Raw genomic sequence first — 15898 nt, 5'->3', positions numbered from 1 at the left:
ATTCATTTTGTCACAAATAATTTCAAATCAAATTCACGTCGCAGTTGTCGCATTTTTAAATTTTGTATTAATTAAAATATTTCTTCCGGGGGATTTAAGAGGGGCTGCTGGCTGCATAGTTCAGCCCCATAATGCGTTATTAGTGTTTACACAAAGTGGTTTTGTAAATACTGAGACACAGGTGCAGCTCACTGACCACCTAAGGGTGCTTATGCACTTCCATGCCTCCAGACGAATGCTAAACTGAGGCCCTGCCATCCACATGCCCACACTAACTGACTGATGTAAAGCGTGATGCTAATGATCAGTACACACTTTGCCACTGCAGCAGGCCGTAATCGCAGCAGAGACTGGAACAGGTGGGCTAATGGGAACTAGTACCAGACCATTCTTTCCTCCTGGTGGCAAGTACTTCTCCCTCTACAGTGTTTGATGTTCATCGGGCGCTGAGAGTTAGCAGCTAATGTATAGCTCTGAGCAGTAACTTTGCAGATAATCCTGTTTGGACATGGGCACGGGGAGGGGTGGGGGGCAACACCAGCTGCTATTAGCAATTTTTAAAGTGAACGTGTCCCAATGTTGAAGTAGCACCCAGGATGCTGCTGCTATCTCCATAGCTGTGCATTTAAGTGGTTTGCCATATCAGCGCCCCAAGGACTCCCTCCACCTCACATTCAGAGACACGGGGTGCAACTAGATAGAGGAGACGGGCTCGTGTTAAGTGAGACTGAGAGACGCAGGGGTGGTGCAGAGCAGCAGTGCGCGAGAACCAGAAAAAGGAGCGCTTCTTCGCTCTGCTGAGCCTTGTTTGTCCTGCCAACGTGGGCACGTCTTTGCATGCAGACACAGTTTCAGCGCAATTGTCTTACGGTCGCCAAGGTAGAAGGTCGATGGCTGCAAAAAAAAGAGGCATAACGGCTCCAGCAGCCTTTCTTAGCTGGTGTAGTGACTGCAGCCGGGGGACTCTGTGATAGCGTATCCTCTGAGTTAAAGCCAGAGTCTTGTGTCAGAGCAAACACAGCAAGTATTACCTTTTTCACAAGCGGGTAAACATTGTTTCTGCAGACACCCCTCAGGAAAGCGGCAATATGGCTCGCTGCCTCTCTAACCACCCACACACTTCCACCTCGACGTCCCCATTGTAGAGGCCTCAGAATAAGAAAATAAAAAAAAACATTCCATAGGATATGATGCAAATCTCCTCATACGGTCTGCATGTGAAAAGCTTTCTTGAATATTATGTTAAGTGGGCGCCGTGTGTGAGGTGTTATTTACTACAACGCCGGGTGTGGTGGCACATTCGCTGGTTTAAAGAAAGCAGAGGGATGAATGCACAGTAAGCCCTCTGCTCAATCAGGCCACCATACATCTGGTGGCCCATAATCATTTTTCTCAGCCCTTATAAGTTGCCTTCATTGCTCACTGCTCTGACCCCCCCCCCCCCCACCCCCGCACCTCCGGGTCGGTGGTTCGCGGTCGACCTCACCGTGGGTCCAATGCGTCGCATTCAAGCTCAACTACGACGGCTTTACCAAGTTGCTGCCTGCAGAGTGGTTGAGGGAGTACACTGCTCAAACAACAGAGACTAATGGGACCACTGATCCCGTTGGCTTAAATTGGCCCCAGAGTTCAGAAGCCGACATTCACTGTACAAACAAACACAGGCTTAAGGGGGCAGCTTATCTATCGGGGCTTGAAACGGCTTGTCTGGTAGCTTTTGAGGCTGCGTCTCATGAACGGGCAAAAGAAGGGGCGCCTGTGCCGGGTTGAAACAGCGCGTCCATGAGTTCAATGGTGAACTGATGGCGTTTGTCTCGTCGTTCAGCACAGGATACGGTCAAGAGATGTTTCCCAGAGGACAACATTTGACGCATAGCTGTGTGACCTCTGGCCACTGCGGGGTCGAGTTCAGTTTGCTGCGCTCATGTTTTTGCATGACCTCGCGGTCTCAAGATTTAAAGCTTGCGCTGGAATAGTTTTCATTTCCCGAAATCCCTATTGTAATTGATATTGTACATGTATTCCTGCGGTTTTGATCAGCGAAAATATATGTGCATCTATCTTTCTATTCATCTATCTTCAATATATTTTAGTTTTTCATCTCCTCAGAAATCTTGTCATTTTGTTCGTCGTTCATCTTATGTTGGCGGTTACTGCCAACAAATAGAAAAAAAGCTTCATCTTGTGCGAGGTGCAATCATTAAAGCATCACTGTTGAATCAGCTCAAGCATAAAGAATGATTTTGTGTCCCATATGTAAAGATGTTTGACACCAGAGGCACATTGAAAGGCTCATTAATGCAGCATGTGAAAAGTTACGTCGCTTATATGTGAAATTCCAAGAAATTATATTCATGAGACAAAAAAAAATCTCCTCCCAAGAAAATCTTTGAACAGCGACTGTGAATTAGATGTTTAACCAGACCTGACAGATTTATATATAGCTCACTTGTGTTTTCATAGACATCTGCAGCATAGAGAAATTGGCTCCACAGTCGGATCAGCATTATTGTTGGTTTTGGTAATTTCAACGGATTTGTTAACAATGAGAATCATTGATCACTGGCCCATCCGTTATTAACGTGCAGGCACCGGATTCTGACCTAACGATGAGAGTATATATCAGAGTTTATTGCAGCACATGTGAATAGCTCCACAAATACATTCATACATGATTGGCTAACGGTAGTTTTAGTGTGAGTAAAATGTTGTTTTAAAAAAAAAAATGGCTCTTTTTGCATTTTCTACTCATTATGTTTCGCTCACCAAAGCCTTAGCAACATGTCACTGAAGGAATGAATATACTGGTGGGTCGGTAAGTAAAACCCAAGTCTGGTGACTGAGTCAATTATGTAAGATGTTTCTCCTCCCCTCTTAGGGCAGGAGGAGTCTGTAGCCACCTTCAAAGGCAATGAATTCTTCAGCTACAACCTTTCCCAGACTCCCATTCAGAGCAGTTTGGATGAGATCACCATGTCCTTCCGGACCCTGCAGAGGAACGGCCTGCTGCTTCACACAGGGAGGTCAGCTGACTACGTCAACCTATCTCTGAGGAACGGGGCCCTGTGGCTGGTCATCAACCTGGGCTCCGGCGCCTTCGAGGCCCTGGTGGAACCCGCCAAAGGGAAGTTCAACGACAACGTCTGGCACGATCTCCGAGTGACGCGCAACCTCCGCCAGGTGGGCGTTCGTCCGTTGCCTGCAGTTTGGTCTTTTTTCAACCTCTACAGAACAATATTGTTCTATTGATTTTCACATTGTCACTTAACGCACAAAACAAATGCAAATGAAATGAGACGTGATGGAGGAAAGAGTGGAGCTTTATAGTATAATGAGGGCAGTCATTGCATGTATATATATGTACACACAACATATATACAATACAAGTGTGGACAACGGTGGGCAATTGAGACCTAAAGAAAACCAGCCCTCTGAAAGCAGAAGGGGTGTCATGCATTTAAAAGTTAGATTTTATCTGTGCAGAATTAGGACTCATTTTGGATGTAGCGCTCTCATCACCACCAATATATTCTGAAATGTCACATTAGGCTGTATATACTGTATATATATGCAGTATATAAAGTTGCACCCTCCTCCACATCAATTTCCTTAGCCGGCCTTCCGAAAGAGCAGCTATCCGATACTTACAACGTCACTTATGCTTTCAGCCATGCATTCGATTCCTGTGTAAATTGCTTTCCCTTCAGATAAGTTACACCGCTGACATGTAGATGGGGGAACTGAAACTCTCAAGAGAGTGCTGGTGGAAATATTTTATTAGTTCCGGTGGTGCTTTTTTTTTTGGGCAAAAATGACTGGCTCCCCCTCCATCTGTCTTTTGTTCTCCTGTTGTGGGCAAACACATTGGTGTGCTTGCGTCTACTTATTGATGTGTCTGAACTCACACACACAACACTAATAAGCGTATACAACGTCCTGAACACTGCACTCAGTCCCCACTGCCACTCCTGAGCTCCACTTACAACCAGGAATATGCTTCCCTTTAATGAGCTGTGATCTGTGTAAAACCGGTAGTGTAGAAATTCAGCAGACAGAAAACCGCTCGTATATTTCTAGAACGGGTGAAAAAGCATCGGTTCCCTGGCATGATACTCTGAACCTTCCTCATGTGCAGTATCGTTAACCCACAGCTAAGCCTTGCCATTGTCCAAGCCCGGCATTCGGAGGGCATCACCACTAGATAGACAGAAATCAATACCTGCCAGTACTAGTGAATGGAGAGGTAGGACCTGGTTTCAGAGAACCGACATCTGAACAAATCCTGTCAAATGGTTCTTTTGTGTCTTATCGTCTTACTTTCAACATATTTCACAGATTAGAAAATCTCCGTTATATGTTTGAATTTTAAATTCCTTTTCTGGAATTGAAAGGATTGTATTATAACGTCTTTCTATAAAAACACTTGATTGATCCGAAACATTAGGACAATTAGTTGATGTATCCCCTTCCCCTTTGGAGCTTATTTTCTTCACCTAAACTCTGCCTGTTACATGAAGTACGGCATTTAAATGAGCTTTTCCCTCTAGATTTTCTTTTCAGTCACTAAGAAATCTCTGTTGCTGTCACTGATTACCCCAAAGTGGAAGCTGTTACCTTTTTGTGCAGGAACACACGTTGACTTGAGGCTTATTGTCATGGCAACAAGCATATCATTTCTTCTCCTATGGCCCTATTCATTCATTCATTCACTTCATTTCTATGCACCGATGGGAATAATCTTGTTTCGTTGCCGCCAACACATAAGCAATGCACCTTGCCATCTTGCCATCTTTACTCCCCATTTAATTCAGTACAGTAAAGCATTCATACAGCTTTTTTCGCATTGCCAAAATATCTGTTAAAGGAATAAAGAGATATCTTTTATTCCCAGTGACTTAAATCTCTCCATGTCTTTTCTTTTTTTCTAATCACACCCTCCTCAAGGTAACGATCCTAGTGGACGGGATTCTCACCACCACCGGCTACACTCAGGAGGACTACACCATGCTGGGCTCCGACGATCTCTTCTACATAGGGGGCAGCCTAAACACAGCCGACCTGCCGGGCTCACCGGTTAGCAACAACTTCCTGGGCTGTCTGAAAGATGTGAGTACAGCTTGACCTCGGTCCCAGCGGAGCTCTGGAAACACTACCCCACCCGTCTTAGATAGCACCAACCCTCCCTGCAAAGCGGAGCAAATTGAAAATCACCCCTCACGTTCGCATTGATTCTCCCGTTGGAGGTTGTCTGAAGGAGAAACAATCAGCTGCTTATGCGCGGTGCGGAGCATGTGCACTTATAGAGTCCTGGGGGAATCCCTTTGAGAACTTAGCACTAATACGCAGCAGAAACAAATGCTTCTTCCTCATCCCTGAAACACTGTCTGAATCATTCATCGCTATTTCCACACGTTTTAGGCTTTTTCACTCTGGCCTATACCTGTCAAATGTATTATCCTGAGCAAGCAATTTAAAGATGACGAACTCAGCATTTGAATTAATACAGACACAGCAGTAAATAATGGATTAATGCCCAATTTCAGCCCGGGCCTTACACATTTTTAATGAAGTGAGCAATCTCATGAAAAACAAATGGCATTCTGGTGTAAGTGCATCAAACGTGAGGGGAATGATTTCCCTTACCAAGAGATTCCTTTATAAGTCCCACAATGGGGAAATTCACTGTGTTAGAAAGAGATAATACCAAACAACCGGCAGTAGTTGGAATTGAAAGTGTCAGGGTGGCATATTGGTGTATATACATTTTTCCGTGGGGCCAATACCCGGCACAAACAAATTAGTTCTCTAGGCAGAGACACATTTACGTCAAAGGATATAAGACCATTTATTCCATAAATGCCTCTAAATGCCTCTGCTCTTGATCTCCATTAAATCCAGCTGCATGGGATTCAATGCACCAAGGACAGGACAGACATGTCACTTGGAGAATGCACAAGGCAAACAGAGTAGAAATAGTCTGAGTAAGCGAGTAACAGCTGCAGCAAGTTGAAACAAAGGATAAAAAGAAGCAGCTTCTTAACATTTTTAGAATATCTGTGAAACTAAGTGACTTGCCGAATATAAATGAGTTATTTTTTTAAATTTTCAGATTTTTTATCAGGACCAAATCAACAACGCGCTTTCACTTGGCATGCTCGAAGCAAAAGGCATCTAGTTTATTTACGAAGGAGTAATGAAACCTCAAACTGCTGCACTTGTCTAAAATACGTGCTTTTTGTTGCAAAGATCACGCGCACACATAAAAAGAGAAGTTACTGACAAATACTTTACATCGCCGGCTTAACGACGCCGGGCAGGAGGGAGGACATTGTCAATTGGTCGGCCTGTTGGCCTGGACTCAAACATCCCCGCAGCCATTGGATGGATTGCCTTGGAAAGATAGACAGACATTTTTGCCGGCTCGTAGTGAAAATCTTACAGACTTTGATCCCCTGCTGTTTTTATAAATAGGATGTTGTTGGTGGTTTTTGGGGTAAAATGTCTTAGGAATTATTTGATGGATCGCCGTCAAAATCATTAAAAAGCATGTTTGAACATGTTTTGGGCAAATAAAAAATATGAGAATGCAAGCAAGCTAAATTAAGATATAGAACTTGGCAAATATCACCAGATGAACACCAGCATGTTAGGATCGCCTTTTTTAAGTATTCTGTTAAGTCATTTGTTAGCATTCTGCTTAAAGCATGCCGTGCTTAAGCACAGCCGCAAAGAGCTGGCAGCGTGTCGTTAAAATGTGTTTTTGGCTGATACATTAGACATAGTCTGCGTAGTTTTCTTTACTAAACTTGATAACTAGATGCGTATATGTTTTAGTTAAATTAAAGCACGTGGCAAAGCACCAAAGCGTTGAACTGAATTATTTCAGATGGAGCGTCTGCATAAACACCCTGCAGTGTGAATACGCTGAATGAAAATTAGATGTTATTTATGGACAGGTTATTGTCCTAGCACCCTTCCAATGCTGCAACCTCCGCTCTGTGGGTGGTGCAGCTGCTGTTTAGACCTAATACTGCTGTGCACAGTCGCACAGACGTACTGTAGGCATGCAGGGAGAGAATGACGGGAGAAAAAGTCTGTGGGTATGACCAACCCGAAAAAGTCCCGGTAATGAGGGCAGACGCGGAAATGATCAAATGGGATCAGCTCTGCCTTGAGATCCAGGAAGCAAGTTCAGAGACGGGTCAGTCAAAGCCTGAGCTCTGAGTTTCTGTGATTAAGTACAGGAACGGAGCTCGGCTGTAAATGGGAAGAATTCAACTGTACATATTAATCTTATTCCACAGAGGAAAGAAAGGCGATGGAAATATTTATTGTATATATATAATCTATTTAGAGGTATATCTGTTTTATTTTGTTGACTGCGAGAGAGTTTTGGGCCGTGACTAATGGCTCAAGCTGCCACATGTTAATAGATGTGAGTGCTGCTGTGCAGACACCATTAGGTCCACGATGCTACAGGTGAATGACGGGCCTCTCGCGGGACGAGTGCCATGACTGCAACCAGCAGGGAGGGACTCCGTTGTCCTCGAGTCACCAGGTCATCGGTCTGCAGGACGTGCGCCCACAGGACATCCGATAGCACACTGCACCATTAGCTCCGTCTGCTTTAATTCCTCAAAGATTGTTCCCAATTTGCTTGTGATGAATGTGCTCTCATGGCTGTTAGCAGCAGAGAAAGGTCTCCGCGCTCTCGCGGCTGTTATTCTTCACCACTTGAGCACAAAAGACACGAGGGTTTTGTCGATCCACGCTGGAGGAGCTTTATCCTCGCGTTTCGGGAATGCCGTAATCCCTGTCGCTGTACAACAGGCGCCTGAATTGGTGAAATAGGATTCCACTTCCTGTATTGTCCCCTGGCTTATGTAATGGCGCCGCAGAGGTCACGGTTTGCCTTTTCCTTCGCCAGATGTGTATTTCAGTTCAGTGAGGCGTTCTTAGTTGTAAACACTCCCTGTATGACGGCCCCCGACGGCGCTTTCAAGTGTCGGAGTGATCGGACCGTCGCCCCGTTTTAAAAATGGCCTGTTACACCCAGTTCTCGATGGTCAGTTTCAAACCATCTGATTTGGATGCTTAATTAGTCACACTGAGGCAGTGTGAAGTGTGATATTGGCTCAAATCGCCCCTCCAGCCCCGCTGTTAGTCCTCGCTGCAGCACATAGTGTCGCCTCGGGCAGTGGCTGGTCGCAGGCTGATCCGGCAGATAACAATGGGCTCGGGGTGACTTACGACTCACACCAAATGAGACAAGAATCGCTGTCCCCCCGCTGTGCATATTGACGAACCCAGAAATAGACGTCGGATTAGAAGACAATACAACGACGGCACGAGGGCTTCCAGTGTAAACAGGTGGGTTTGTACGCAGCGTCAGTGGATATCTTTCTAGATATCATTGCTCCTTGTTTCCTTTATTGATCTGCATTTAAAAATAAATGAAAAATAACCAAATGAATGCCTGAAACACGGAAGAAGGTTTTCCGTTCACTTCAGCTGAGAGCGTAATGTCAGATTTCTGTACCAATATTCAGATGTATCTGCATTGTGTATTTGCTGTATTTGCCCTTTTACATCTACTAGGTTTACTTATTTCAATATGGAATTGTGTGTTGTGCCTCTCTCCCACCCACCATCTCTGCTTGGACTTGATCTCTCCCCGTTTCACTTAGTATAAGCACATATAATTATTTGCCATTGTGTAGGTGCTATGGCTGTGAGTCCTCCTCCTCAAATGGAAGATTATTCTACTTTCAGACCAATTGTACGTTCCTTAGTGACTCAACTAAATGTTTAAAATGTAAATGTTTTCATTTGCATTTACATCTAAATGCATTTCCCGATGTCAAAAGCATTTCAGCTCTCGCTCCCTTTTTTTTTGTTTTGTTTGAGTTGCTGAGTGAAACACAATGCGTTTAGTTCTATTATTTTTATGATTTTTTAATCTCCGCACGGACACACAGCCAGGAACAATCTGAGCTAGATGTGATTCTTTCTTCAAAGGGCCTCAACATCTGTCTAATTTAATCTCTGGAAATTAAATTGTCAGGACATTTTATATCTGAGTTCATGGAGGATTTACCATTTTCTGCTGCATATTCTTCCGAATGCTGCTGTATTGTTTTGATTATTATATTTATGAAATTTACTGAAATCCAACCATTGCGCTAAATCTTTTGCCTTCTCCACCTGTCATCCCACCACAACATCTATCTTAATCATTAGGTGGTCTACAAGAATAACGAGTTTAGACTGGCTCTGTCACGACTGGCTGAACAGCAAGACCCAAAGATCAGTATCCATGGTGACCTGAAATTCAGCTGCCAGGACGTGGAAGCCCTGGAGCCGGTCACCTTCGACACGCCGTCGGCCTACCTGACCTTGCCCAGGTGGAACACAAAGAAGACGGGCGCCATATCTTTTGACTTCCGCACCACGGAGCCCGCGGGCCTGCTGCTGTTCAGCCACGGCAGCCTGCAGGGCACGCAGCCCAACAGGAAGCCCAGGGCCGACTTCTTCGCCATCGAGCTGCTGGACGGCTTCCTTTACCTGGTCATGGACATGGGCTCCGGCAGCATAAAGATGAAAGCCGGCAACCAGAGGCTGGACGACGGCGAGTGGTGCCACGTGGATTTTCAAAGGCGAGGGCGAAACGGTGAGAGGATTGTGTGTGTTCGATAAGACAGGGGAAGCCTCCTTTTCCGCTTCTGTTACTGCGTTTTTTCCCCCAGAGTTAGCTGTGGAGCGAAGCTGTGAAACGGCTGCATGCCGCCATGGATTCAGTCACACCGGCACGCTCTGGCATTTTATTCACCGCGCTGAAACATGCGTGCATATTAGGGTTTAATTACAATGATATTTTCAGATGCTGTAATCTATGTATGACATTTTGAAATCAGTGGTAACCTATTTCACAAGTTGCCAATTATTCAGTCGCCTACTTCCAATTGGGCCTTATTAGTACAATCCAAATGTCTGCCTTATTAGATGCCAAAATACCCAGAGATCATTCTATTTCTTCCGAGGCGTTTCTATTAGTGCTGTCAAATGATTGAAATATTCGATCACGATTAATCACATTTGTGTCATAGTTAACTCAAAATGAATGACAATTAATCTCAAATTTGTATCTATTCTTTTTTCAGAATGTTTTTTTTTACATTTTAATGCTCTTATCAACATGGAAAAGTGTATTGGCTTTCTTTATGCAAATGTTTTATTTTACTGAAAAACGACATTGCCAAACACGGCGGTTTAGTGCAGTTAAACCATGACTTAATATTCTGTTTTTTCAAGTTTGCTGTGAACAAAGCAGTCAGGCCTCTTATTTCCAAAACAATGAACCGTAACAGTTAGGTTACCAATAAAAGGTAAGCCTTCTACTTCTTTGCTTTCAGCCAGCTACTCAAACAGACAGGCCTGTTAACATTTTCAGACAACAGTAATCCACCCCCCCCCCCAAAAAAAGAAAACTTTAATCTCGCGATAAAAGAACTGACATCACTAGTAATGCATTCCTTCTCTAGCAGATTAATATGACAATGCAGATTTTTTCATAGCAACTTTTATCTTCAGTTTTTTGCCCATAGAATCTCCTGGCATGAAGGACAGTACATTTTCTTAGTCCAGACTCTTTGGAACGAGCGGGGACTCACAGTTTGTCCTCATTTATCACAGCCCACACACACACCTGTCTTCATTTTCTGTAACAAAAACATTGCATAAGTCCAAATTGACTCACTGCCCACCCTACAGGCTTCATCTCTGTGAACAGCAAAAGCGTCCCCTTCTCCGCCAACGAAGGCAGCGAGATCCTTGACCTGGACGGCGACATGTATCTCGGGGGCTTACCCGACGACCGCCACGCCCTCATGCTCCCCCCCGAGGTGTGGACCGCGTCCCTCGGCCTCGGCTACGTGGGCTGCGTGCGGGACCTCTTCATTGACGGGCAGAGCCGCAACCTGTGGAGGCTGGCGGAGGTTCAGGGCGCTACGGGGGTCAGCAGCTTCTGCACCAGAGAGACTCACGTCAGGTGCGCGAGGGACACCTGCGCCAACGGGGGACACTGCCGGGAGGGCTGGAACCGCCACATTTGCGACTGCAATGCCACCGGCTACCTAGGTCCCAGCTGCGAGAAGGGTAAGAGTTTCTCAGTGGATGGAGAGGGGACGTGATGCCCAGGTCTCCCAGGCGTTAATAACTTAATTCACCAGCGCAGTGGGATTATCTACATACGGAATAATGACATACCTATTCAAATGTAGGTTGAGTACGCTCAACTGAAAGTAGCACTATATTCTGTATAAGTGTGTGTGTGTGTGTGTGTGTATAGTGATTCATTAATGAATTGTCAGTATTGTGGAGGTTTCCTGTCTGCCAGCGCTATGAGTGTTTCATTAGAATTGCAGTGCTGCCTCGACAGAGTCATTCGGCCTGAATCACTCTGCATTTACCATCGCAGATGGGTTTCTCACAGAGGCCAAATTACACAGAGCCATTGGCTAACAGTAAAAGCTAATAGAATGAGGGATATAGAAAAATCCCTTTTGTATTGCACTGCGATGGGTAAAATCCTTTCGAATTTTGATTGCGGCTGTAACCTCCCGGCTGTCTCCACGCGCTCCGGGCTTTTTCTGCCATCTGGTGCGAATGATGAAAACTGCAATCCAAAACGACATCGCGCCCAACCGGAGACGCAGCCCAAATCCACCTTTCATTCCATACATGCCGCTTTGTGCCTTGTGCCCGCGGGGGGGGGGTTTCAATGTCACGCTGTTCCTCTTCGTGAAATCCTTAGAGGCCACGGCGGTGAGCTACGACGGCAGCATGTACCTGAAGGTGGTGATGCCGAGGACGCTGCACACAGAGGCCGAGGACGTGTCCCTCCGCTTCATGTCCCAGAGGGCCTTCGGCCTACTGATGGCCAGCACCTCTCAACAGTCAGCGGACACCCTGCGTCTGGAGCTGGACGGAGGAAGAGTGAAACTCACTGTGAACCTGGGTAATGCCGCTGGGGGTGGGGGCGAATACGGGCGATTGACACCAGTCGACCTTTAAGGGAGCGTCACCAAGCTGGAGTTCTCTTCATATTAGTTTTGCCTCTGACTCTCCCATTGTCATCTTCATACACAATGACTGCAGTTGCTTAAAAAGAACAGGACATCCCTTGAAGCTTTAGCATGTTGTGAGCAGTTATTTGTAATATTTTTAGATTTATTCAGTGCAATTTTATTTAACTTAGTTTAGTGAACTGAGTAGTAAATGGTCAGTTTTAAATCGAGGGAATGGCATGAAAAACAAAGCGATGAAATGTGGGCGTATGGATTTGATTGGGGTGAAGGTAAGGAATATTCTTGGGTTTCCTTCTAGAAGGAAATTATAGTGATAGTAATCAATCTTTGAGTGGAATTTAAATAGATATTTTAACTTTTTAAGGAGGTTAGATAGTTGCCAGACACCCACTCAGTCATTAAAAATTCCAATACACAACACCATGTAAAATGGCAAATTATTGGCTGCAACAATGTGTTCTCTTTTGCACCTTAAAGACAGTAAGGTATTTCCACCAGCTTGCCCTTAAAGTCCTCCCTCCTGTCTTCACAAAGAAAGTAGGGAAGATGCTTGGAGCACAATTATTTATCATTTGACTACCAGGACGCCCAAACATTATGTATTTCTACACATTATGTATTTCCAATGATTTTATTGTTATAATAAATCTTTACAACAATTTAGAGAAACGGTTTTTTAATATAAATACCTATGAATCTCAAGAGATTCAATTACTTTTTAAACAACTGTAGGTGTGTATGCATACTCTGCTTCCGCCTTCTCTCTTTCCCTCTCTCTCTATATCGTTCTGTCTCTCTCTCTCTCTCTCTCTCTCTCTCTCTCTCAGTTCATCCAGCGGTCAGGTCTCATCTGACCGCCTCGGCTCTTTCAGCCCTTCAACGGCTTGTCTGCAGTTCAAGGAGAAGGCAGTCAGAGACCAGATCCGCCATTACTCTGAGATATTACCGCTCAGGCCGCTCACTCCACAGATGTGACCATAGTAGTTCCCTCCCCTCACATTTACTTGTCCAGTTTGGACTCGCTTCACTGAGTAGAGGGTACCAGTGATGGACACACACTTTATCCCTCTCACACACACACACACACACACACACACACACACACACACACGCACGCACAGTGGCTGCAGAAATTCTCTCTGGTCTCTGGTTGTCTGCATCCACTGCTCTGTGATGGTTGACAGCTTGAGAGCACGCCTCAGCCACATGACTTAACACCAATGTAAAAATTGGTTTTGTATTTTCAGAACATGATGAGTGGGTGAAGGGAACTTAAAGGGTAGAATTGTGAATATGTCAGATACATTCAGATGTATTCAGAAGAAATAAGTTGGGGTAGACAGGTGGACAATGAACTCCAATCTGGAATTGTGTCATGTTCATGGTGTAAAGTTAACTGTGGCTACAGGTTGTGCAAATTGCCATTTTCCTCCGTAATTAACTTGGACAACACATAACCACCAGTCCTACAGTAGGAGCAGTTGACTGGACAGCATCAGTTTTTAAGTTTAAGAGTAAAGACAGATCAAGGTTTGGGCTTTTGAGTAGAGGTGCATTGGCAGAAGAGAGCAAAGCCCTTAGACACTTTGAATTACACACGCATGACCTTCTCGGTGAAATGAATCAAATCACATGAATCATTAATCACATACAGTCGTATGTCACTGTATATGTAGGTTGACCTCAACAAATGTATTGCAAGAGGCAACACTATACATCCAAATAGCGAGATGATTAGATATCATGAGGAAATGTATTTATTGAAAATGAATCACACTTCTTTGGCTGATAGATTTTCAGATTCTCTATTTGGTTAAAAAAAAATCCAATCCACAATACCACCACCACTGGTTCCGTTTTTGGTTATTTGCTTCAGAAGATTTAGCACACAGCAGTGCATGTTTGCTGTATTACCGTAGAACTCGCAACAGTAATCACTCGCAACATCTGAAACAGTCAAATCCATTTGCAGACAGCTGAACGTATCCGAGCAGAACAACACTACTGGTGCACCTCCATTTTCGTCTTATTGATCCCAGCTTTGATCTGGTCTATTGTTCTAATAGCAGTGCCAGACACATGCTGAGGCTTTCCCTTTCCTAAAGTCATACACATAAAAACACTACAGGGGAGGAAAGTGGCGGTTTAGACTCTCAAGCCTGTCCCCGGAAGGTGGGCTCTGAAAAGCACTGAACTTTCTGCAGAATGTACCTTGAAGGATGTGAAATATTCTCCACTTTTGTGCTGTTCTTTTTTTTTCTTTTAACCTCACCATCTCACTCTCTCTCTCACCAGATTGTATCAGGATAGACTGTAATCTCAGTAAGTGTCTCCTATGATTATTAACTGTACCATGACTAAGAGAACGTGCACTGTGGTATAATGGAATGCCTCTTGCTCTATTCCCTCATGAAACAGAACTCGGAGAGATAAGAGTATAGACTTCATTGTGCGTTTAAATACAATTTGCATTTGTTGGCTCTTTTTCAGAAACTCCACATTTTATGAACATTTTTTCATGTTTTCATTGTAACATAATTGTCTTGTAATCCCATGTAGATAGATTTTACCCACAGACGCCTTTTATTTTTTACCAGTGAGTGCGTCATTCATTTGCTTGTCACTAATTTGCCAACATAGCTGATGATTGGAAACAACAAAAAAAGAAGCACTCGGTTTTGAGAATAATCTGTTTTTATTACTGAGTGATTCCACAGCATTGGGGCTAAACTGATATCTCACATAGATGAGTACAAAGCAGGACTGAAAAAAATAGACATCAGAGTGCACAGTTTTTGCAGCATTTCAATTTTCGAAGAGTACAGTGGGGTTAGTCTAACTACTCATCATGCATCAACAGACACTTATACAGTATAATCCTGCTTTATTACACCACAAAGATCATTTTAAGAGGGACCCTGGACCAGATGTGCTATAAAATGCAGTGTGAACAAGCCGTGTGCAGTAAATGTACCGTATAAAATATCTGAAATCTTTCAACATGAAGTATGACTTAATATGAAAATGACAAATGAATATGACAGTAAATCATTCTCATGAGGGTATTTAAACAAACAAACGTACTTCTAGTGTAAACAAAATAGATTATCAAATATTCTTCCATACTTTTGTGAAATGGAGCGATACCTTAAGGTTTCACCAGGGTCATGTATGATGTATATTGTCGCTCTCGCCTGATAGTGAGAGACAGGCAATTCAGGTTTTTGGTTGCAGCAGAGGGATAAAAGCTATTGGCAGTAGAGAGGTGAATGACCCTCCGCTATAGATCATCCATTACAGAGGAGGCTTATGAATGCTTATGAAAGTTTTCACTGTATTCGTGTGCTGGCTAAAAGCTTGTTTACACCCTTCATGTATGAATAATTCCTCAATTATCTCACGTAAAAGGTTTCACTGTTAATGTTCAATTTGCAGCCTAAACCTCAGTCATTATGTTTGATTTTATGGATTCAAAAATATTTTAACCTTTAACCACGGACCATAAGAAAAAACACTGCAGAGTGTCTTGTGATTTTGTGTCATGTGGATCTGTTGACCTGAGATGATGATTGAATGACTACACAGCAAAAGGGAATCTTTAACTTATACAACAGATTACGGCAGAAACAGTTTGTGAGCCTATGAACTGTAGTGCATTTTATTGAACGCATTACATTGTTTTTCTCTAAACGAGGTGAGTAGTTTGTGTGCATTACGCGTGTGTTTGTGTGTGTGTGTGTGTGTGTGTGTGTGTGGATAGTGTGCATGTCCTTAAATCAGTTCAATGGCCTACATGAAGGAGAGCAATTTAC

At 43.9% G+C, this 15898-nt stretch overlaps 1 protein-coding gene across 5 annotated transcripts in view; it reads left to right on the top strand.

Annotated features, from left to right (window-relative positions):
• LOC119215696 (neurexin-2) overlaps positions 1–15898 on the top strand; it is a 72884-nt gene that overhangs the window by 8530 nt on the left and 48456 nt on the right. For 3 of the 5 annotated variants that reach the window (XM_037468063.2, XM_037468064.2, XM_037468060.2), the window contains 6 exons: positions 2879–3180; positions 4945–5106; positions 9241–9670; positions 10771–11154; positions 11813–12016; positions 14382–14408. In XM_037468063.2, coding sequence (XP_037323960.2) covers positions 2879–3180; positions 4945–5106; positions 9241–9670; positions 10771–11154; positions 11813–12016; positions 14382–14408 — 1509 coding nt within the window. The remainder of the gene's footprint in view (positions 1–2878; positions 3181–4944; positions 5107–9240; positions 9671–10770; positions 11155–11812; positions 12017–14381; positions 14409–15898) is intronic. The other 2 variants (XM_037468065.2, XM_037468062.2) reach the window with 1 other exon arrangement.

The sequence above is a fragment of the Pungitius pungitius genome, chromosome 16, assembly GCF_949316345.1.
Source record: "Pungitius pungitius chromosome 16, fPunPun2.1, whole genome shotgun sequence".
Classification (NCBI taxonomy): Eukaryota; Metazoa; Chordata; class Actinopteri; order Perciformes; family Gasterosteidae; genus Pungitius; species Pungitius pungitius.
This window is presented reverse-complemented; position numbering and strand designations above follow the sequence as displayed.